Source organism: Camponotus vicinus, unplaced genomic scaffold (genome assembly GCF_025532165.1).
Source record: "Camponotus vicinus isolate PSW18456_S1 unplaced genomic scaffold, iyCamVici1.0 SCAF_2, whole genome shotgun sequence".
Taxonomy (NCBI): Eukaryota; Metazoa; Arthropoda; class Insecta; order Hymenoptera; family Formicidae; genus Camponotus; species Camponotus vicinus.
In genome coordinates this window covers 3,428,194-3,454,726 of record NW_028141956.1, presented here as the reverse complement: position 1 = coordinate 3,454,726, position 26,533 = coordinate 3,428,194, and the positions used below count along the sequence as shown (strand labels likewise).

The 26,533-nt window shown below is 34.1% G+C and overlaps 1 protein-coding gene across 3 annotated transcripts in view; it reads left to right on the top strand.

Annotated features, from left to right (window-relative positions):
- LOC145967553 (synaptogenesis protein syg-1) overlaps positions 1 to 26,533 on the top strand; it is a 255,027-nt gene that overhangs the window by 171,833 nt on the left and 56,661 nt on the right. For all 3 annotated transcript variants that reach the window (XM_083092553.1, XM_083092551.1, XM_083092552.1), the window contains exon 8: positions 12,715 to 12,841. In XM_083092553.1, coding sequence (XP_082948679.1) covers positions 12,715 to 12,841 — 127 coding nt within the window. The remainder of the gene's footprint in view (positions 1 to 12,714; positions 12,842 to 26,533) is intronic.

The following is a 26,533-nucleotide window of genomic DNA, read 5'->3' as shown; positions in this document are numbered from 1 at the left end:
CATTATCGAAATATTATATTATTATATGTATTTTGATTATTAAAATATTTTAACACATTACAATAATATATTTTTAAGTTTTGATTCGATAATAAATTTTTATTAATATTATGTAAACATGCGCTAATACATTGAACCATAAAAAATTTTTCTGCTTGCTGGGAATCGCGATAAATTCTGTCAGAACTTTGATGGCTCTCCATTGAAATGGGAATAATGGCAATTCCATCGTTTACGATTCATCCTCGTACAATCGATTAATTTCAGGTTCAATTACTTTTGAAAGACGTACACATTCATCCGTTGCACGCCGAAGGGTTTCGCGAATGAAAAAGCACTGAAAGACCGCTTTTATCACGGATAGGAATTAAATACGAGAGCTTATTACATCCGAGAAGACCGTTTGTCTAATTACACGCTGGCATCGTATGACCCGTCTGCCAAGAGTTTGATGATTTTTCTAGTGTTTGATTCTTCATGTCTTTTTCATCCGTGAAAACTGGGTTATCCGATGTCTGCGCAAATACATCATTCCGAGTATAACTCTCATGCAGCGATTTTTCACATAGAATTGTTTGTAGTAATTTTTATAGCAAGCGATCTTTGTATGGTTCATAACATTTTGTTGTCATATCCATCTCGAACTCGTTGGATTGTTTTTTAAAGCATTTCTTAAAGCGGATATCAAGATAACGGGTCGGCAAAACATCCTCGAGGATGAAACAGAGAGGCGAATAATCGCAAAAAAAAATTGCTCGTATGTCAGCTAGAAATCAGCTACCATTTTATAAATCCAGCTGTGAGAAGGCTAAAGTCCTAACATCTTTGATCCTTTTCCCGAAGGGGATGCTACAGCGAAAGAATCTCATGCAGATATTTTTCGCGACTTGAGCAGCTTATGCGATTCTTCAAAAATCGATAGGCAGGTGCTATTTGTAACTCGACTGCCAAACAGTTTGTTCCTTGACGAAAGCTGTCGGTATCTAAATGCGACATGCTTATGCCGCATTTTCATGACTTTGTTATTTAAATCGATTTGACAGAAGACGTTTGTTTTAATGAAGACATGCTGTACAAGCGAGATCTTTTCCTTTTGGCAAATCTGTCGAAAAAACATGTCTCTCTCTTTCCGCAATAATAATAAACTCCCAGAAAAGCCAGCATTGAGAATATAAGAAACGTTATTGCGAGACACTCATGAAAGCCCTCTATCTCGGCCTAAGAAGGATTGGATTCCCCGTGTACGAGCCGAAACGTATTTTCCTCTCGATTATGTCGGCAGAAGGGCGGTGAGTATATTTACGCAAAGGGACGATGAACCTCTCGAGGGTCTTTTATAAAGACTTCTCTACTAACAGCGCTTTCAGATCGAGAATGTATACAGGATATCCCACACGCGTCGTGTAAATCTTAAACTATCATTGTTTAATCGATTTTTGTTTAACGAAAGGTTTGTTTTATATCTCTCTTTATTTTATATATCGAAAGACTTTATTTGATTTTCCAGATTAAATATTTCCTGACAATTAAAATTTATATCAAATTCAATTTAAAATCGAATTTATAAAAAAATAGCCTCGGCCAAAATGTGTGCGGTGTTGAAACACTTCCTGCTAGTTCGGCTTTTAATATAGTTCAAAAATAATGTGCAGGATATATATTTAGCATGCTCTGTGTATTCAAACTACTTTAATTAAAACGAGGATGTTATTTCAATGCAAAATAGTCAGTGTGTGCCGATCGTTTCGTCGTAAAAAAAAATCTCTCTCTCACAATCGGTCTCACTTGCTTTAACGAAATTGGCACGAGAAGCTCTCCGAATGCAACCATTCAGTATTCATTCACAGAATGGATTCCGTTGAATCGTGAGAGGAGATTCGAGACAAAGCGACTACACGACGTGCACGATTGCGGCGCTAATTCAAACAAAATATTTGTACGTTCGAAAATTATTTCCAGTAAAAGACCATAATCGCCGATAGATTTTAATAATTTTTAATAATTTTTAGTATTCTTATTATGAATAATCATGCATATGTATTTCGAAAGGATATAAAAATTAATTTTTATCTGGCAACTATTATTGAACATTTTTATTAAATCAAATTTAATAATTTTTATTATTAAATCAAATTTAATAATTTTTATTATTAAATCAAATTTAATAATTTTTATTATTAAATCAAATTTAATAATTTTTATTATTAAATTGAATTTAATAATAAAATTGAATTTAATAATAAATTGAATATAATAATTAAATTGAATTTAATAATAAAAGTTATACATGATAAAAATGACTATTAGTTTACTTAGTAATGCACAAATTTCACGAGTTGTTAATATTTTTTTTCATTATTGAATATCGCAATTATCGACATTATACTATACTTTGCAATATCAGTATATCGATTTGAGATAATTGAAGAGCTCATACCATACAAATGAATAAAATCGATGAAATAATTAATACGTTATACTGACAATTCCAGGATTATCGCGAGCACGTTTACGATTTTCTATCTTATCGATAATTCGGTGACATGATACAATAAAATTACGAAAAATATGTAGATGGGTATCCAAAAAAGCGCAAGGTATCGCGAGCATTTCAAAATCTATCGAAACGTTTTGACATTCTGTCGGGTGACTGAAAAATCTTCGGGGATCATGTTATTGAGAGGAATAAATCATCGGTTATGTCAAATTCTTGTCTGCACCGATAAAATGCCCCGTTCGACTGGGAAAATTTTCATTAAACGGCCGATCGTTAAATAACACGCTGCGCGATATTGATAAAAGAAAATATATACGTGAAAAAGTAAATGGGGAGGGGTCGAGGAGCGAGGAGGGGGGAACGAACGGTAGGCTACGATAATTTATCGGCGCGTCGATGCACCGGTGCGACTGAATTAATAGTTTCATGGGGATGACAGACAGCTTGATAATAATTTATCGGCGCGTTCGTGTAATTGCGATCGCGGGCCATCTAAGGGAGGGTGACGTATCGCGTCGGATTGATCGGCATCGGGCATCATCAATAACCGTCGCCGACGAATGTATTGTATAATGATGCTTGAGGAAGTGTAGCTTCGGTAAAATCGGCCCGCATGAATTTCGGATGGGATCTGTGTGCGTTTGCTAAACATGTTTGTCAACACACGTCCGATCACTGGCCGGGACAACCGTGTGTTTTGGATAATTAATGATGACGAATCTAGATCGCAATCACCCATAGAAATATTTGTCCGCGTCTCTTCCTCTGTTTCACTTAATTGCGATTAGATGCGCGATCCGAAGTTGCCATTATTATCGCGTTCGAATACGTATCGGATAGTTTGTCGAACTCAGAGAGAGTTTGATCAGAAATGTTCGAAGAAATAGACTGACGAAGAAAAATGCTTTCTGCATCAAAATTATTAGAAAAATAGGATAAATTATTATATAACACTTTTAGCACATTATAAATATTTTGCAATATATTATTAACGAAATAAGAATCATGTACCTACATCTTGAAATGTAGAACTTTCCTATAAGTCAAACATAATTCGATTCTGAAAAGATTGTGTTATGCAAATTTATTTATTACTTGTTAAACTTATTAAAGATTGTTGTACAAAGACATATTAAAGAGAAAAAACATTTCTTGCTCGTGTTTTACTTTCTAATCGAAAATTATTGGAAAAATATATAAAACAGATTATTCCATTAATCGCGATTCTACAACCAAACAATTCTCATGGGGGATGCCAGGTCGAATCGAATAAAATGAATAAACAGACTGCTCTTTTCCTCTTTTTGGGATTGATAGCCGACATTGGGATTTGCGCGCCATTTTAAGGGAATTGCTCTGTGTTTAATCAGACATCGTCGGTTCTCGAGGTCAAGACGTCAATGACGACGATGATGGTTCGGGTGGCGACGTCTAATTCATGAAATCCATTAGTTGAGCGAAAGAGCTCTCACGGCCAGCCACTCACGCGCGTTTAATCGAGAAAGGAAGACGACGATAATAGTCGAAGCTTTGATAGACGCGGTTATCTGTGCTGACAGATAAGAAGAGGGATAAAATCCAGAGAAACGTGAGTAAAGGTTGATTTATATTTGTACGTGACGTTGCAGTATTTACTTTTGTGGCAGTTTTCCTTATTCACTATATTTTTCCTAAAAATACTTATCGTTTTATAGTAAAATAGAGAAGTTGCCATATAAAAATTAAATTATTATAGATTACAAGATTTTCACATTCAGCATTTGAGTACTTTATATTAATATTGTCTGCATATCTATATTTATTTACTATCAAAAGTAAAGCCGGAAACTCCTTTTATAATATATTAATAATAAAATATTGCTTAAAACTTTTCTTTTCGAAAATCAATTTTATCGCTATATATATAGAACGCGAACGACAATAAATTTTTTTATTTAAAAAAATATTATTTTGTCGCTTATGCTACCGCGAATATAAATTGATCTTAAAATAAATTTCTTGAAGCCTGCACACAAGTACGCACTTGGCTCTCATGTAAATTAATCTGTTCGAGGATATAAACGTATCTTAAACGTATATTAAATATATTATCAAAATAGAAAAATATCATAATTTTTAAATTTTCAAATAAATATTTTGAAAGTTGACAAATTTCAAAATTTTGTTGATTATATGCATTTGAGATTGGCCTAAAGAATAATTTTCAATTGCAAGCAAAAACGTTAAAAAAAAAAAGAGTTGAAAGTTACTTAACATGAAAGTCGTTACCAGTCGTTAACTTTAAACGAATGCAAGCCGGAAAAGGAACTTGGTCTAACATTGAAAGCAGCTGCAAACGACTTATGTAATCGCGTTTTGTAGGTTACATCTTACAAAGTAAAAGACGTGCAAAAGTAAGTTCCCGACACACATTTTATTATATGACAGTCTCCACCAAGCAAATGTATTTGCATAAACGTCAGTACTCTTTTCACCTATTTCATCTGCACGGTTTGAACGTCACTGGACCATAAAGCTGACTTCGCGCTCGCTCGAGTACTACTGGATTAAGGTGGCCGACATGTAAAACGCGATCTCTCATCCGTATTATTTTTACGGGATGCTGAGTCCGTCGTGAAGGGGCATTCTGTGTAATCTAGCTCAGGTCAACCTTTAATTCTGGCATATTTCGGACATATTGTTTTTATTTAGCTGTGTGGAAAAAATTAAGAATTTTATTAACGAGATATAGGTATCTATCGATACTCGCTTATTAAAGATATATAGAAGATATAATAGAAAGATATAATAGAAGAAAGAAAGAGAGAGAATGAGTTTAAAAAATTATTATAAATATTTATTATAAATAAGGGACAAAATTATATTTATTATTTTGTGTCTCTCATACTTATATAATTATATTTATTATATTTATTATATTTATAATTTTTTTATATTTATAATGTGAAAGAAACTGGGCAAAAATTTTTTCAAGATGTGGTATTAAAAAGATTTACAATTAGATATTTAAGAAACGCTAATATAAGGTTTTGAAATAAGTATGCTTTCCAAAATTAAGCTATATTTTTAATCTCGCATTCAATGACGTTTAGTAAAATTTTTGCGATTTATTAAATATGGTATTTTTGAAAATATAAACCAAACGATAGAAATGTGCGAGTGCAGTATTTGATCAGCAAATCGATATGTAAAATCGTTTCCAATAATCATTACATTGAAACAACTAATTCCTTATCGGTGCGTGAAATTGGTTCCAATAATCGTTACACTGAATGAGTAATCCCGAAAAAGCAATTTTCGCACACCTCTTTGCCATAAGTAGTTTTTTTTTCCTCTTTTCAGTGCGTGAAAATGATGATCGACGATAAATTATTCGATCCGATTTAATTTTCAGAGAGCCGATCTTTTCGTAATAATTCCCTGCAGAGAGGCACGCCTCGAATTTGTCGCAGTTTCGCGCATTATTAGTCGACGGATTTTATCACCGCGAGTTATTAGCCCCGGAGTTTTATCACGAACCACCTCGCACGCCGGGTGGAAAATATACCGCGCGTTATCTCTCGCGACGAGAAATATGCGTCACGAAACGAGAGTTCCGTTTATGCGAAGCGTACTGTGAATTATTTTCCGACCGGTCGAAAATGTCCCATTGCAGACGTGTGACTGCTTGCTGAAACGATTTCATTTATGCGAAAAATTTATCGGATAATATCCGATACTCTGTGTATTTTTTACTTTTTTTTATGTATACGTTTTCCTTTGCATTTTCTCTCAAGCTTATATTTGCAAGAATTTTTGCTTTTTTAATCGATCCATTAACGATATTATGGATACACGAATAATGGCGCTCGAAATATTTTATAACCAACGAATATATCTCATATTATAAGTATCATTTTTCAGATTAATTGTTTCAACAAAGTATGAAATATTATCTAATCGCGTTTTTTTATTAATTTATAATCTGCTCTTATTTCATTTCTAGTACATTTCACATTTATGGATAAATTCAATGGATTGCAACAGCATGCTCTTCATTTATGCCGACCTTTGTCTCTAGCCGTGCAATTTTACGCGACGACGCTGACGATCACGAGGAATTAATCGGCCGCATAAATAATTTCAATATTGCGTTATTACGTGGAATTTGATCATGTGTCGTCGCGTAAAGAGCGACGGAAATTTATCAGAAATACAATTATCGTAATAGCGCATAACGCATTGTGCGATTCGCGAGCGAATCTGAAAAATTGCCGAGACAAATATAATAAAAATAATATAATAGCGCGAGAAATATTATAGGGATGAAATATATATAATGAATGCGTTATATACGAGCATACATACACACGAAGCTGCACGCAGAGAAACTGAAAAGCTCGTTTCTCCTGCCGGTCGTGGAAACTCGGTGCTTTTGGATATATCAAAAATCACTCGCGAACAAAAGACGAAATATCCGTCGCTGCACTTTTCAATTTAAAAGCTTATCCCACGCAAAGCTCATTTAACGAGAAAGCACGTGAAATGAAAGCGGTTTACGATTTGATAGTAGAATTCATTATGCGGGCTTTCTGTTAAAAGTTTCATTTGGACAGACGGATGTAATTGCGAATGCTAAAATGATATTATTCGCGGGAGCGAATTATGTTAAGTGATAATAGTTTTAAATCAAATAGTTTATATGAAAAGAGAGTTAATTTTAATTATTTTTGTACAAAAAGTTTCGAGGATACTTGAGCCCTGGAGATCATGCGTGAAAAGGACGAAGCAGTAAAAAGCAGATACGTAAAGAAAATGGTGTTCTTTCACATTTAGATTATATCGAGATGTCAAAATCTCAAAAATTTGGAAATTATAAGCATTCGTATTTCCGACGAGAAAAATTAATAACAATAAAATAATTTAATAATTATCATTAAAATAATTTAGTAATTATAATTGATAATTTAATAATTTAATAATTATTGATTGATAAAAGCTGTTTTTCTTATATAAATATTGAAAATGTAATTATTCTCAAAAATATTTGTTTGACCATTTCATTCATAATTTGATTGCCAAATAATAAAAAATAATATAAATCGTTCGAGAGTAGAATAAGGAGCTTTCGTATCTCGTAATATTTCAAAAAATTTTATTCTGGCTTGATGAGAAGAGTGATTTTGATTGATGGCACTAAATTTTATCGAGTCCACTACGATACTTTGCTGCAACAGCCGCATTTACAATACATGGTCCATGTATGCGGCTGCTTGTGACATCAATAATATAAAAGCTTTCGATAGCGGTATCTACCTATCCATCTCATAGTCCGGTTCAAGCAGGATATTACTACTATCTTTCGTCGGTTCAAAAGAGAGATAGAGAGATATTTGCTGATGCACACGTGCTTTCTTACGTCAAGCTCGTCCGCTTTTAACGCGACAGGTGAAGACGAAAAGGAAAGAGCGCATTCTTGAAAGAAACGACGCGGATTTATTTCGTTTCTTGAAAGCTCTCTTGCAAGTACAATAAACGACGAACGTTCGTCTTGTGAGGAAAAAGAACGCGTATTTCTTTATATTAAAATGGAAAGTAACGAGGATATAATCGGATTTTTATTTCCGAATAATGCGTTCATTTCCGAAAAAAAAGATTTTTTAAAGATTTTGTTGATTTTTAGAGTAAAACTATATTCTCCGTATTATTTGAATGATATAGTGTATTCTTACAATTCTTAAGAATTTGAAGTATTGTTTCGCTTGATGTATAGCGATAAATTTTTAAATTTATATATCCAGAAAAAATTTATTGAAAAATTGCATATTTATTGAAAAAGAGGAAAAAATTACATCTCCCCCCCCTCCTCTTTTTAAGCCGTCTACCTAACGGATGACTCTGTGACAGAGGAACGTTGTTAACCGCGTTGATACCGCACAAATGTATTTAACATGTGCGACGTAGAGCCTGGTGAAACCTTTCTTGCTCGCGAGCGAATATACCGGGTAACTGAAGATACAAGCGAGTTTCCGGACGGATCCGAGTTGTGGTTTTGTGCATACACACAAACGTCCCTGTGTACACATTCGCGCTGTGTGTATGTACGTGGAAAGATGGAAAGGCTCTTTCTCTGTCTCTCTCCATCTCTCCTCTGTTTCTACAGCTTTTCCCCTCGTCCGTGTCTCCATCAGGAAGGTAAGAAGAAGTTAATCCCGGACCCTTTCACGACGAGAACGCAACAGCGGCATAGTACAAAGGGTCGGAACACGTTACGCAAATTGCGTCTTACCTGTACAATTACGTTTCGCAAATCGACTTGATCCTGTCAACATTCCATTTATTATCCCTAGACCAAAGGGAATATTGATTTTAATAGGAAGTGGGGGGGGGATAAATGGACCACTTCATAAATTTATATTTATTTGTTACGCAAATTTTGCGTGTGCAGTCAATTTCCGACGCAATAAAGAGAATTCTCAGTTAGATGACAAAACATACGGAAAATAATAATGAAAAAAATATATTATTTTTGACGATGAAAAAATTAAATAAACTACATTTATTATAATTTACCTTTTAATTCATATAATTACTTACCTAAAATACTTAATTATATTATTTATTTTAATAGGGGGAGAGGGGATAAATGGACCACTTCATAAATTTATATTTATGTGTTATACGCAAATTTTGCGTGTGCGGTCAATTTCCGATGCAATAAAGAGAATTCTCAGTTAGATGACAAAACATATGGAAAATAATAATGAAAAAAATATATTATTTTTGACGATGAAAAAATTAAATAAACTACATTTATTATAATTTACCTTTTAATTCATATAATTACTTACCTAAAATACTTAATTATATTATTTATTTTAATAGGGGGAGAGGGGATAAATGGACCACTTCATAAATTTATATTTATGTGTTATACGCAAATTTTGCGTGTGCGGTCAATTTCCGATGCAATAAAGAGAATTCTCAGTTAGATGACAAAACATATGGAAAATAATAATGAAAAAAATATATTATTTTTGACGATGAAAAAATTAAATAAACTACATTTATTATAACTTACTTTTTAATTCATATAATTACCTAAAATACTTAATTATATTATTCATATAATTACTTATATAAAATATTTAGTTACATTATTTGTTCATGGAATATTAATTTTATCTATTGTCACTTATAAGTTATATTTTATTTCTATGACTATTTATTTAATCGTTGAATGATTTGCAATTTGCGTAATTAAACGTACAATCTTATTTGAGATGCATGATATACGCTACAGAGTAATCTAACCATACGAAGCGGAATTTCGAAAATTCTATACTGCCGGTTAAGACATCGGAATTTTCGCCGATAAACTCTCGGCCCCAAGTTTTTCAAATTCCGGAAACGTACTATACTAACGCCCGAGACTGGCAACCGTCCATCGGGAATTTGATTTTAATTTCGCCAAGAACTGTCGTCGAGTCTCACTTTTTAACTCGCATTGTGTTCGTTCATTCTTTATTGTTTTTGATCAATTTGCGCGAAACAAACAAAATTTAGAGCCTAGATAGAACAAACGGAAAAATGAAGGAGAAAGAAGAGGAAAAAATAAGCGAAAACGGAAAATAACGAAAAGGTTGAAATTCTTTGATGCGATGTGAAGGAAGAGAATGACGGGGAAGGGAAGTTTGTCACATACATACGCATTCGCACACAAAGCGGGGCACATGGCGCGCATCGACATGTATTTTCTCTCTTCTACATGACTAACGGCATCGAAATTTCAGCGCCATCGCCATAAACTCTGTGGAGAAGCTCGTTTTCGAGGGCGCTTCTTTGGAATACAACGACGTGTATCTCGTTTTACGTTATCCAACGCGTTTCGTCGCGTTTCCGTAGCACATACATCGATGCGGAATTCGAAATTGAGACGCGTCGTTTTAAAGAGCGAGATTCTTCGCGATTCCCTTTCGCATTTTTGTCATTCTTTCACCGCGATAATGCTTTAAAAATTAGTCATTTCGCCCAATATATTGGATTTTGTAAATTAAAGTCATATATAACTACAAGCTTAATTTATCCGTGATATCAGGTGTAAAAAAATTTTAGTGATTTAATGATGACCAAAAATAGCGTCACTTTTTTACCATAATTACTGTTCACAAAAAGATCACAACGTATTAAAAATTTGTAATTAAATTATTCCCTAGCGCGCCACGTTGCCCCTTATATTCATTCTTGTTAATTTTACATTGACTATTTGCATTAAAAATGTATTTAAATTAACGCACGTGTGTGATTATGAACCAATTTAAATGCACCCTAATGTATAATTACGTAAGATTAATTGTTATGTATAAGATTAATTATGAAATCCCTTTCGTGTCAACAATATAATGGCAACAATAATTATATAACGAAAATTTTAATAATATCTCTTCATAGCAGAAAAAAATCAGTAATATCAAGATATTTAATAATCCCATCGATAAATAATTCGCAGTTTGTTATGTAAAAAACTCGAATTTAACATTGCGTCGTGTAGATTGAGAAATAAAATGGATTGAAAGAAGGCGCATTTCTTTTTCTCCTGCACGATGATAGTGAAAATTTCATCGAAAGAGCGAAATCGATGGAGCGTCATTAATGCGATGACGTAGTCGATTTTTCTCTTCGAGAAAATCGGGTATTCGCGATCTCTCTCGGTTAAAAGGAGCGAAACCCGCGCGAAACAAGAAAGAATTATGGAAGCTCCCTCGTGGCGACGTCGATTGTCATGGAAATTAAACGGGACGGGGATGAATCTTTGAAACGGTCGCATTTAGTCACCGAAATTTGGTACAATTCCGTAATTTGCATTACATCAATTTGTCGCATCGCGAAAAATCGTTTCCGCTGACGCAAATCGCGGAATATTTCCTGCGTTTTTCCACGAAATCCTAATTGCCGAGTGGGTCCGACATGAATTTCCGACGCGAATTCTCAAAGGCATTCCCAAAGGAGACGCCGCGTATAAACGATAAAAGGATCATCGTCATAAAATCCGAGAGAGAATTCGAGAACGATAAAAGAGGAGAAAAAAGAAAATTGCAGATATTATAATAATGTACGCGATGACCGGAATATAAGTTTTATAAGTGAAAGAGCTCCGAAAAAATGATAATAATAAAGCGGCATTATGTCCCGCAATTTTTCGACGTCCTGGGTTTTCGCGGTCGCGACAGGAAATACGGGGTCGCACATTTCTGGTAACGAAAACGCACATATTTATTTTAACATTTTACGCGTTCATTGTTCGCGCTTGAAAAATGTACGGTCTCGCTGTTGCGATAAAACGTACGCTTTACCGGGTTATTCGGCGTCGCGTTTAAAGTCTCGTAAACAGCGCGAGGTGCTAGTTATGCGAGACGATAAAACAAAAATGCGTCGCGACCGCAATTTTCCATCGCGCAGGTGGGAGAAAAAAAAAATTGAAAAATGACACAGAAATGTTATGAAATCGTTTATCTTCCACTTCTTCCGCCTTGCGATTTGTCCTGATTATAATTTTCGTAATGGGATAATACAAGCGAAAACGACAGTAATTCTCTGAATACAAAACACCCATAAAATATCATAAAATAGACGATTATATATAGCATATAATTCAAACATTTTATGTATATATATATATATATATATATATATATATATATATATATACTTGTTCATTTATATTAATAATGAACTACGTAGGATAGATTTGCGAGATATTGTTTAGCAAAATCATTATTTAAATAATTATTATTATATATATATATATATATATATATATATATATATATATATATATATATATATATTGATGCATTAATATACTAAATATTATAATCCACGAAAATAATAATTATTTAAATAATGATTTTGCTAAACAATATCCCGCAAATCTATCCTACGTAGTTCATTATTAATATAAATGAACAAATATATTATATATTTTAATACATTTTAATACATTTTAATACATTTTTATTTTAATGTAGAATAACTATATTATTTTGATGTAGAATAAAATATCATATTTTAAAAATTATATTCCGAAATTTATGATCTCTAATAATATCAACGAAAAGAATATATCATGAAAAATTTTATATTTCTATTTAATAAGCGCGAATCGAGTTTCGTACAAATTTCTGCAAATCACTATCCTGAAAATAGCCAAGACGAATGATTGCTACTCGCATTTGCAGGACGGCATGAGTCTGCTGCAATTCACGCCGACGGTGGAGGACGAGGGAAAGTTCCTGGTGTGTCGTGCTGAGAATCCGAAGCTACCGGAAGCCGGTATCGAGGACCGATGGAAGCTGCAAGTGCACTGTAAGTACCAGTCAGATGATGATCAATAATAGCGATGATTCGTATATTTGCGAAACATAGCTGCGTCACGATACGAAACGGTCAGTGAACAATATTACTATCGCATACATACACAATATTATTATTATACGATATTATTATCGCATACACACACAAGGCCGTTTATATAAAAAAATTATCGGGAAATCGATTCAAGAGCAATGAATGAATTAATTGATTTCTGCGCGAGTTATTTGCAAAGCACGAAGATTCCTTTATTCATATTTTATTTCAGTATCAGCTTAAGCTTCGCTTTCTCTACGCTTCGATAAATTTAAGATTTTAATAAGCTTTAATTTCTCTGTTATTCGTCGTGAGGAAGAAAGCCGGAAACAGTCGGTATTCGTGTTATTGTTCCATTGAAGGTCCAGAATTCTGTAAGCGCTCTTTGGGCCACGACGTAAATATGTACTTCGCATAAGTACGCGTCGCGTTTTCTTCCGGGATATCGACCGTCATAACGACTCTTTTACCAATCACCAGGAGAAAGAATGAATCCGATTATTCCGATAAATTCCGAAAAGCCAGCACACGGGGCGAGATCACCGCCAGGACAAAGGCTGCAGGCAGGCGATCGGAATTTCATTCGAACGCATTCGAATAACGGCCCCATACGATCGCCCTCAGACAAGAACGATCCTCGTAAGTCTCTCGGTCGTCCTTAAAGGAAAATGGCGCTCTTAGAGCAGTGGTATCTTCCCTTCTCTTTTCCTTTTTCCGATGCGAAGAAGTTAAATATTTCGAATTCGAAGGAACGCGATAAATAATTTATTAATATAATGTGTGCATATATATTTAAATAATAAATTTTTTAAAATAAATTCTATAATATTTACATATTTTCATTTAAAAGAATTTTTTTCTGTTATGTATGTATATGTGTGTGTATTGTTCTACACGAGTGTATATTTAAAAATAATTAAAGTACTCTTAAACAGACTTGAATAATCAATTTCGAAGATTGCTTATTATTTAACCATCGATTGCAATCGAACAAACAATGATTTTTGTTATTTTAACCTTAGTATACATTTTGCAAATATTTTTATTTACCAATATGTATAGTTATTATAAAACAGCTATAAAGAAATATGCATTCTGAAATTAGCAAAATTAATTCGCTTTGGAACAACTAATTTGGGATAATGAAATTACGGTATTAAATGAACGAAAAATAAAATCCATAATTAGCCAAATTTAAATATCCGGTTGGGATACGATAATGGGTTCATTATCCATTAAAAACTTAGCGTAGCGCTATCAGGTAATGTTAAACAGCTAAAGCTAAGCTGTAAACGTTATTAAATCTTGATAAACGTTCTTGATAAGCGATATTACAGACATGGTGTAACGATCGTTGTACGAACATGTAGTAAATAAGCTATAAATAATTATTTGATTATACTTTTGAAACTTGGGAAAATCGAAATATAAAAAAAAACTAACTCGAGAGAAGTAATTAAGTTCACAAATTATCTTTCAATAATACATCTTTTTCGATTTTTAGTCAATTCATTATTTTTGAGAAATTAATTTTAATAAATTTGACATAATCATAATTTGATATTATTGGGAAATAGCGTGATAATATTTGAAGGAATAATTATAGTTGCTATAACAATATTAATTCTCCAACTTTTAATCTATCTGCAAAAGTAAAATCGTTCGATAGCACTTAAAATAAAGCACTTTGTAATATTTCGAATTGAATGGGCCCGAATTTATAAACGTAGCAAAAAATATGGCCATTCGCACAGGCTGGGCACTCACTGCCGCGATACAAATTGGAGCAACACAAATTGAGGCAGAGTTTTGCACAGTTTAATTGCTTGCCTTGACCACGTGGAAGTAAACAGCCGGAAATAATCGTGCGCGGTTAATACCTTCGCCAAATGAAAATGTTCAGAATTACCGATATACCGGTCTGCATCGCTAATAAAACCAATAATGAGTTTCGGGAATGAAAAACGCGAAAATTTTATCTCATTAGAAATTTCTCGCGGAGCAAAAATTAATTTCTGAGAAATGAATCGAAATCAATTGTAAAAAGAAGAAATCGTATGTATATATAAATATCGTAAGGATTGGAAATTATTTCCCATGTGAAATCAAACGGGAAAATACAATTCCATTTTTTACACTTTGTTCTTGAGCGTCGAGAAATTTCAAGATAATAATGAATCGATTTAAATTAAAATTATCGCGTTATGAGAAAATTCGTCGAATAGATATCATCATCGGGCAAAGTCATTTTGCAAATTTCAATTTTAATGCGATTATTCGAACTTTTCATCGTCGCATGTTACAATTTTTCATTCACAGAAATAAAATGAAACTTCAATGGATATTGCAATGTGTTGCAACATGCTCTCGTAGCTTCTTCTTTATATTAATCCATTTTACAATTTTAATCGAAACTATCGTGTAGTCATAAGCAGTCATCCGCGAATATCAATCTCGCGATGAGCAATATCGGCAATTACATTTCCCGAAAGTTAGCGTGTATTAGCACGGGACGTCGTTTTCGCTTCAATGATGATACAGAGAAACGCGGGCCTTGCTCAAGGGCCCGTGCGACGCTTTGAGCCGCGGCGTAACAATTTGGATTGCTGGTCTGAAGTGTCCTTGAGTGAACGTAAAGGGATGTTAATTCGATTTCGATAGCTGGCGCGATGCATGGATGCACCAGCGGCAAGATTGCGCACGCAAACATGCACGCGCAGAAAGCAGCTAGTGCTTGCTTAAGCGAGCGGGCTCGAAAGTAAAAGGGGTAAAATGGAAAAGCCTCGCGTGCATATTAACCCTTTGCAGCCCTCGCATGGCGAGACTCTTGCGCCTCGCGTTGTCTCGATTATTTTGACATCGTAAAAAAGGTATCTTGTTTCATGAATATTGATTACACTTTGAAATTGGAAACTAGGATCAACCATAGTTAAGATTGATTTTTAAATCAACGTTCTAAACGAAGCAAAGGTAATACTATTTCTATTACATAAAATTAAATTAATGAGAAATTAAAAGGAAACAAAGGAACCTCGCAAACTGGAAAATTCTGATTTTTATGATATTTTATGCACGTGTGAGCAAAGGTAAATAGATTTAGAAATTTTCCTAGAAATTTTGCAGAAAGAATTTTCCCAAAAATTTCTAAAGGGATTCTAAAGGGAAAATCACCCTTTATGTATAGCGCTTTTTATATTCAAAAAGTGTTTTATACTAGTTTTATGGCAAGAATACCTCTGTTTAGCCATATAATAAAATTTTTTTTTTAAATAAGTTTTGATAAACAATTTTTTTTTTAAGCAAAATTATTTTTTTAAATTTTATTAATGTGATTAAAGAAAAATGTTCTTACGATAAAACTTTTGCATAAAATATTTTTTTATATTGCGAGTAATTTTCAAGATACATCGAGAAAAACAAAACACCGCTCTACATAAAGGATGATTTCATCCCTTAGAATCGTTTTTGGCAACTAAAAATTTTTAAATTCATCTATTTACCCTTCCTACATGTGTGTAAAGTTTCATCAAAATCAGAATTTTTCAGTTCCCATGATTCCCTTGTAAGCCAACCAAAGAAACTAAATTTTGATACATTATGCAAATCTTTATTTATTTATATTACAATTTTATATACTTTTTCCTTCTTTGTGTTTTTAATCCTCTATAGACCTGTGTGACTTTGAAGTCACATACCAATATATTGATATTTTGTTGATCTAACTCAATTTTTGCTGCAATGTGGCGTATATAATCTTGTTTTATAACATCTCCTTGGTAACCGATAAGATTCTTTATAGGCATTATCAACTTAAGATATCAAAGTAAATCCAAAAGAATTGAAAATTATAAATTCATTGTTAAAATTTGTATTTGGAGGTTGAGTTTTGTTGATTTCACGTTAATAAATTTTTTTAAAGCCACGAAAATTTCGGCCTCTAGAGGGTTAATAGAAAACTATATATTACATCTTTTTTTCTGTTTCCATCCATATATCGCGATATATCTTATCTTAAATACGAATCAACACGCGATAATATACGAAAATTGACGAAGATCTAAAGTCTTTCGCGGCAGCGCATCGCCATTATTTCCCGTGATTCAATATCCTTCCCACTTTGGTCGCTTCTCTTCCAAAATGCGAGATTACCGTGGCCGTCCGATCCGTTGTGCAACGTTGGGATGCGTAACGCTTACGAATCGGTGGAACGTCTGCTCGCCCTCGCTGCCGAGATACGAGAGCTATCGTTATCCGTTTATTTACGGCTGCCCGTCCGATCAGGCCCGCTCGGCCGCATCCGGTATTATCCTCGCGTCCGGCGTTATATGCGGGCATCTGGCATTAGTCCGACGGTTAATCGCCACCGGCGCAATCGCGAGGAATTCGCGACGGGATCTCGATTGTCCAACCACGCGAGTCTCATCTATTAATCTGCGTGAGAATATCCCTTAAATCATAATCACGCTTTCGACGATACGCTGGTCGTACGATCTTGTAATCACTCTTTGATACAATTTCCAAAAAGAGTTCGCGGATTCGAATTCACTTGACGATTGCTAGAGAGATGACTAAAAATTATTATTATATACTTCTCTTTTTTATTTTATTAACCCCTTCACTATCAGGGATCCCTATAGGGGCCAAAAAAATTCGTGCCACTTTTGCTTCATGGCCCCTATAGGGGCATCTTGAAAAAAACATGTTATTACTGTTACGATTTGATTGTCCTTGATTTTAAGGTTTCTGAGGTCGCTGAATTCGAATCTGAAATCAGAATTTCGAACTTCAAAATTCGGATCAAAATTCAAAATAATTTTAAGTTTGAATAAAAATGGGTTTCTTATCGTTTTTGGGGTCGCCGAATTCGAATCTAATATCATGTCCGCCATATTGGATTTGCCATTTTCAATTTGGAAAATCTGATATTAGGTTTGGATTTTGCAACCCCAAAAATGATACACATTTTTATTGAAATCCAAAATTATTTTGAATTTTGATCCGCCATATTGGATTCACCATTTTGAATTTTGTAATTCTAGCTTCAGATTCGGATTCGGCGACCTCAATAATATTTATACTGACGTATTCATGCAATTTTAAAAACTTTTTTCTTCAACACACTCTTGGCACGGAAAGTTTCTTTTCGCTGGACTGTGAAGAGGTTAAAAAATATATATATATATATATTTTTTTTTATAAATTATATATTTTTCTTTTTTATCTATTAATCTACGTGTGAGAATATTTCTCAAATTATAATTAAGCGATTTCGACGATATGCTGATTGTGCAATCTTGTAATCTCTCTTTGACAATTTCGAAAAAGAATGTAAAAATTCATTGCTAAAGAAATGATTCTAAAAATCGTTATACATTTCCCTTTCTTGATTTTATTTATTAAAATATATTTATCGAAAAGAAATATTTCGTGTCTCGTATACGTTAATTTTAGAACAGACGTGCGTTTATCGAGATCGCACGTTTCATGCACGAACCCAAAATAGCATTATTCACGGATCGGCAACGTTTCTGTGCAGCTGCAAGGATTATTATCGATGCACGTGACTCATGCAACTGTCCGACGCAACCGCGTCATTCCCCTTTTGTTTATCTCAGGGACTGACATTTGTCGGTGAACTACGCGTGACAGCTGCCATCGGAGAAATCAGCTCTCGCTGCACGCCATGTTAGTTTGTAACGTTTGCATTTCCCCTGCACGTACATACCTGTTATGTCTATAGTACAGAAAGAATTTTTACGGTTCCCCGTAAATGGATAAACTAGATTTTCGAGAAACGGGAAGTTTCAAGGGAGTTTTGGAATCACTGTATAAAATAATTTAATAAAAAATATGACATTCGGAATTTTTTTCTCAGAAGTCTATTTAAATTATATTTATAAGAAAGATTTATATATCTTATAAATAAATAAAAAATTAGTTAAAAGGCTACAAGGACCAACGCAATGGTGGAAATATGCAAAAAATAGTAAAACGGTTATTACAATAAAATAACCATATGAAAATGTTTATTTAATTTGAACATGACAAACGCCGCGTTTCAATCCAATTCGGATCCTTTTCAATGTCGACTAACAAAGTGAATAATAAACATTAAGATAAAATTAAAATTAACGGTCATAGGAGAAATGTAAATAAGTTTCGGAACAACGCAAAGTCAAAAAATCGGAAGCAAATATATGTACAATAACGAAAAATTTTTTCGTTATTGTACATATATTTGCTTCCGATTTTTTGACTTTGCGTTGTTCCGAAACTTATTTACATTTCTCCTATGACCGTTAATTTTAATTTTATCTTAATGTTTATTATTCACTTTGTTAGTCGACATTGAAAAGGATCCGAATTGGATTGAAACGCGGCGTTTGTCATGTTCAAATTAAATAAACATTTTCATATGGTTATTTTATTGTAATAACCGTTTTATTATTTTTTGCATATTTCCACCATTGCGTTGGTCCTTGTAGCCTTTTAACTAATTTTTTATTGATTTTATCTAACGGACCTTTATTTCATTATAATAATTTTTCTTATAAATAATTTAAATTAATTTCTGAGGAAAAACCGAATGTTATAATATTTTTTATTTAGTTTTCGTTACTCATCGGACATATGCATATGATTGTGATATTATTAATCATCCTGTTTTAAGAAACGACCGACGTACACAATTTAATAACTGCAATCAGCAGGCAGCAAATTCCCGACGATGGGATAAACTTTTAACCGCCAGTTCACCTACATCATACGACGCACAGAGAACTTTTGCCGGGGAATAATGCGGCGCCGTCCGGATTTTTCTGTTTCTCCCGTCCGTAAAATGAGTTTATCTTCGCGGACGGAGACGAACGCGAAATAAAAATTTGTTCTCGTTAGCCGGCTTCTCCTGGCGCTTTCGTTATGACTTGGCGTCGGCGACGCATAAAATGTCGCGGCTAAATGAAATTTGATTCGACCTCTCGGCCCACTCGTTTATCAAATTTTGCTGTGCTTCGTAATTTTAACCCGACAAATGGTTTCGAGAGGTATGTAACGTATAAATAATATCTCCACCGCTATATTAAAACCCGACATTTTGCATAAAAATTTAATTATTTTAAAATACAATATGCGCGCTTCTCTGTATTAAATAAATGTTAAACGCTGATGTGAAAATCTAATACATAGTACTTTTTAGATATAGAGGAAAATTTATATTAAATTATGTCATATTAAATTAAATACATACATATATAGCAATTTTCGGCGTTGTATTTAAATACAAACACTTAGAAGATACGAGATTTGCATGATCGGGCGCATATTATAACAGCGAGTGCAATGGCAGAGATCTTGATAACAACTTTGGATAGATTCCAAATGGCAGCATTGCTCGTATTTTCTCGTGCCAAACAACGTGCAGTAACGAATAGCAATTATGGTTGGACTTGTATGCAACGAACATATGACGTGTAATAGGCAAAATTTGCAAAAAACGCGATATCACGTATGATATCAAGTATTGATGATAAAGATGTGTTATTGAGAAAATTATAATGAAATAAAATTAATAAATCCTATAGTCACGGAACGAATATTTTTTAGCACCTGGACTGGACTGCGTAAACAAATAAAAAAATGTAAAAAAAATCAAAATTAAAGGACAAACATAGAGAGAATGTTCGAAAAATTAGAGACGATATAATTTTTCGAGAGAAGCATATAATTCGCTGGTGAAAGACCAATATTGGTCGTCGCTCCCGAAAAAAAAACAATGAAAAAAAATATTCGTTATAGTGCAAACCGCAACGTTTAATTTGTACGATCAAAAAGCTGCAATTACAATAAAAGCGCAGTTCGCGTCACAGAAACTCAATAATTTGAAATGTTTTTGCGAAAAGCAGTGGCCAACCAAATGCCTATCATTCTTGATCAGCGATATAAAATTACGGCAAGGTAAAATCAATTATCTTGTCACAAAGAGCATGGTGGAATTTTCACAAATGCATTTCACCTAGGATCGTTGATATTCAATTAACGAACGATCGATAAACCGGTCGATTCGCCAAAACGGCTCCCGAAGTCGAATTATTCATGTAATCGAAGTGATAATTGTATCTCCGATTATTTCAATTCGAGATTTTCAATCCAGTTGGGTTTTTCACATGTTTGATCGTGTTGCAGATGTTGACATCGTTTTGTATATCGATAGTCTTTTACAGTACAAAAAGATTCATGTAAATAAAGATAAATAAATATAACATTTTCAGAGAGAGAATTTCACGATTGAAAATTTATTAATAATTTGATTTCAATATTATTTCTCCTTTTCGAGAAATCAATTAATAAATCTCTAAAATTAATGTACATGAAAATCCGCTTTTAAGAAAGCGCAGATAATAAATTTAAGCGTGTGACATTTAAGAAAATACTTTTATTTAACATACAGATTTTATACTTATACTAAAAAATTTAAAAATGTGATGTGCAGCGATTGTGTTATTGCGTGCGGCGTCGATTCTTATTTTTTAAGAAAGAAGCGAGTCACACTATCGGTATATGTGTATTTGTATTTTAAAATGCGATGTATAAAGAATTTCGATAGTATCGATACGCATTTTTCAAGCGTAGCATGACTAATGGCATCGATACCCGGCGTTTTTGAACATCGCCAATCGTATCGCCACGTAACCGCAGGCGAACTCGGATCGTTCATCGGGAAAATGGGCGGCCATTATAGTAATAAAGCATCCCATAACTGCGCAGTCTATCCTGCCTAATGGTACAACGACGAATCTATCAACGTCAGACTCGAGTCGGCGGCAGTGGTAACGGCGTGTACTTCGTCAGACACAGTCCCGCGCTCGCTCATTCGAGTTTGCGTTGTAACGCGCATAATAGAGCGCTCAGAAAGTCTAAATTGATCGAAAGATAGGCTCTCGTCATCCATGATTTATCTCGAACATATCGGCAAAATGTCCTAGAAATGGCGACAGTGACATGCATCAGCTTTCGAAGTATTTAAAATTAATTAATTCTATACAATTTTCTTAGAGTCATCAGGATTTTCAATTATATTTAGAGATGCTCGAAAGTCAACGCACGAAATCCGATTATTCCATTTTATTTTAGCGAAAGAAAAAGGTTGCGAAAAATCGGAATTATTGGCACTCTAATAATTCTGATTGAACGGTTAAATATCTCACGGATAAGACTTTGCGAAGGGATCATCGAGGTAAAACAAAAGAAGGGCTGGAAGGGATAGACGGCATTGCCCACCTGTGGCTGGCCACGGATCATCCGTTGTACGAGCACGAGTTCGACGTCGGGTTTTTTATATGTCCTCGCTTCTATCTAATCGAAGAATTTAATAATCCGTGTCATGCGCGCGAAAATTTCAAGCGCCCATATCGCTCATCGCGAAAATTTGTAAGCACAAATTTATGAGCATCCGTTGCTTTCAAAGAATGAACGAACGTAATCATGATTAATAAATATTATTCGATTAAGGATTACACGTAAAAATAAGTAAGAATGATTAATCGTTTCCCTATTCTTACACATTTATTGAATAGAGTTAATTAATCGAAAAAAACTGTAATTGAAGAATCCCTTAAAATTTTATTTATTGTCATTATTTTATTTAGTCTTTATTTACTATTATTATTTCATTATTATTAATTTATTTAGCCTTTATTATTTGACTGTTTTTTTATTCTATTAAAATTTACATTAATATTGCTCGAAATTATTTAATCTCGTTATTTATAGATATATCCTTGTACTGTCAAATATATAAATCAAGGATTTTTTTTCATTTAATTATAATACAAATTAATGATCGAAAGGATTGAAATTTCGCCGACGGGCAGGGCGAGCTGTCAAGAGCGCGGAGGGTGAGTTTATGAGGAAGCGGAAGGAAATATGCAGGGGTGCGCTTTAAGCGCGACGGAGGGAACGGAAGGAAGTGGGTCGACGGCGTCGTCCGTATCACGTGGTTAACGATCTGTTCGGTCACACGACGACGCTTCTCGTCGTCGTCCGGGATGGAATGCGGAGAGGACATAGCGCGTGTTCATTCACCGGAAAGCTATTTTCCGCTCGCCCATTACCGGACAATCCGTGCACCCTCAGTACATCCATGCGGACTCCACGGACGTATATCCGCAATCGCAACCGCGCACGCGTGCTTTTAACGCAGATAAATGTTACTTAAAGCGAGGCTGCACGATTCACTGGCCGAATGAATTATTCGGAATAGCAGAGAAGTCAATCGCGTAAGCGATGTTTCTGCGAAAATGATTTATGAGGGAAATGGAGGGAGTGACTTTTTTTCTTATTTATACAGGGTGTCCCAGATTTAACGAATCAGCCGTTAATGGTAAATTCCTGAGATCATTTGGAAACGAAAATCTTAATACCAAAATGTTGAGAAAGACTTCATAAAAATGTTCAAACTACTGACTACTGTCGCATCGAAGACACAATCGCTGCAGAATCCTATTTTTTATTTTATATTGAGCCCTCTATCGATATCGATATTATCGCACTGTTTGCGAGCCTCTTGATGCACTATGTTCCTGAGCACAGGAGAACGTAATGCGCCGATTGGTAATCTTTAATCTTTTGTAGCGCCGAAACTGCATTTTCCTCAACATTTTGGTATTAGAATTTTCGTCTCCAAATGGTCTCAGGAGTCTGCTATTAACAGCTGATTCGTTAAATTTGGGACACCCTGTATATATTTTTTTTTTGGATAATTATTTTTAAAAAAATTTGTAAAAATTGTATTAATAACAATGTTTTTAAGAAATAAGAATAATTGCTTCTGCCGAAAAGTAAAGAAAAAAATGTAAAGTTATTCTTTAGCTTGTTCAATCATTCGATATCGGAAGTTTCTATTATTTTTTGCCGTCTGTAATTTCTACGATCCAAGAGAGAAAAGCAAGAGCAAACTGCTCCAATGTACCCTGCTTGTATCGTGACTTTCCGGTCTTCGGCGTGAATTATCGCGGTAAACCCGCGATAAAATTTCCGCCGAGATAAAGTCCGCCACGTGAATTAATCGAAAGGAAAAATAAAATGCCCGCCGCGTATTTATATCCGCCAAGTCTCGTCGGCAAGATAAAAATGCGCGCACGGTCGCGGAGCTGTCGGTGGAAAATCGATTAGGCGAAATGAATCTTGCAAAGAGTATAAAAAACAGTTTTTCCGGCCGGCAAAAATGATTTCTCGACCAGTCTCTCGTTTTCTCTCTTCCCCCTCTCCCTTTCCAGTGGCGGCTCTCCACAAATCACAGTTCGCGATAAATGTTCGCGGCCGGTGCCGTACGATTATTTATTACCGGTAGAGACGCAGAGCGTGTTTTGCGATGGGCTCTTATGTGCTCTTATGTTGCTACGATGGAATATAGCTTGCGGTACCTTCGAGTTAATAATACGTATACGCTACTAATAATAATTATGCGCGCGCGCGCGAGTAATCAATCAATCTGTTTGGACGGGGCTTAAACAACTTGTCGGAATACTTGCTCTAAAGAAAGATAAGCGTGTAATTTGCAGCCTGACTTATCTCGCTGATGTAGATGCGTGTAATCCGCCACATATATTATAGTTTACATAGTTTTGTTGTTACGCTAATGAGAATAAATTCGCAGTGCGTTATGGCAAATGTGAACAGAGATCTGTGCAGATTGCATTGCCAAAAATGGGCAAATGGTAATAATATATAGAATGAAAAGAAAATGATTTTTACGTATATTTTTGGTTTTACGTATATATTTTCATTGTGTTAGTTTAAAATTTACGCAGAAATATTAGACGCCTATTTCGTGAATTTATACGATTTTTAATTTTAATGCCAAAATTTAGTACAATTATTTTTGCATAATTGTAAGTATACTTAAAATTTTTTATACAAGCTTATAGCTTATTCTAAGAATTTTGTTAAGAGATAATTAGACGGTCCTAATTTTCTATTTAATATTGGCTATCAATTTTTTATATTATTAGTATTTAAATAAAATAATTATAAGATAATTGAGAAAAATTTTACTTTTTTATGTAATTAAAATTAATTATATATAAAATATATTCATCCATATAGTTTAATGAAAAATTTCCCGTATTGGAATTTACAGAAAATGCGCTAGATGAGAATATATTACCGAATAAAATTTTTTATCGAAATAACTCTGCTTCTGCAAAAATTTAAATTATACAATAGAGTATAATTAAAGACTTATTTAATATCGGCGAATAATTTTAATCAATAAAAACTCGAAATATATTATAAATAAATATATTGGTTACATTTTAGCTTAAATATATGATCAAATCTGACATAAATGTATAACGTTTGTGCTTCTGAAGACGCTTGGATTTATTAGAATTATAATATTTAGACTGAGATTATAGCTTAAAGAAGATAAATGGATAATTCTCGCAAGAATCTAACATCGCACGATCTTGCGGGGAATCGTCGATCCTAGCGGCAATCTAGCGATTTCACGCGCGCAAAATGGATGAAGTTAGCAAAGTTGCTGGCCATAAATCGCAAATTTGGGTCGCCGAAGAACGCCGTATCGGAGAAGGAGCGTCGTGAAAATGCGTGACAAAGGGAGAGAGAGCGAAACGACGATGGCGACGGCGGTGGCGGATATCTAATTAATAACTAGCGTCGCGCGCTTGCGACTGTCGCGGTTGAACAAGAAACACCGTAAATAACTATCCGCGCGATTGTTTGCGTCGCCCGGTCTCGCGAAATCGCCGGGGAGAGCATAAACTTTGCGAACGCGCGAGATCGCCGTCTAATTAATTAGCCGGGCGCGTATAATAATAATCACGCGTAAAAGTCATCCGCGTGAACTCGTCGCGCGAAAATGGAAGAAAACAACATTTCCGCGCGAATGCATTGTTTGAATACACAACGGATGGTGCTAGGGGGAGAAGGGAATGTTTATTGTGTCGTGCAGCAATGTCTACATGATACAAATTATTATTTTCCCTCTCTCTCTTCCCTGTCTCCCTTCTCCTCGAATTTAACGACAGGTTGTGCGCGGTTTAAGTGAAAACACGCGCGGGAGCGAGTTATAATTGCTACGATAATATTCTGTTCCCTTGTTCACTTTTCTCGTAAATATTAATGCTGTCGGTTAATTCAATGTATGGCACGGCTCGAAAATTACCTTCCTTTCAGCTTCGCTTTAATCACTCGAGCTTGGGCGACACTTTATAAAGCGCGAAGAAAATTTTCGGAAAACGACAAAAGTTCAAAAATTATCTTATAATTAAATTTTATTTTTTTTTTAATTTATTAATTTTTTATTCATTTGAAATCACATCCATATCTTATTGTTAAATATTAGTGCGATTACAGTAATATTTACATCAGTATTATATGCATCAATATATCAGTATAATATTTACATCGCAATTAACTATATATAATTTGATATTTTTTGTTTTTATAATTTAGTTAATTATTAATAAGGATATTTTTCATTTTTTTGTAATTTTTTTAATACCACTTAAATATATATAAAATTGCAGAGCCATTGGAATATTAATTACAAAGTTTTTAATTCGAATATTTGCTCAGAAGATGTATTGCTGTAGATGCGTTGCTGAAATGATGGGAAGTTGTAAAAGAAAT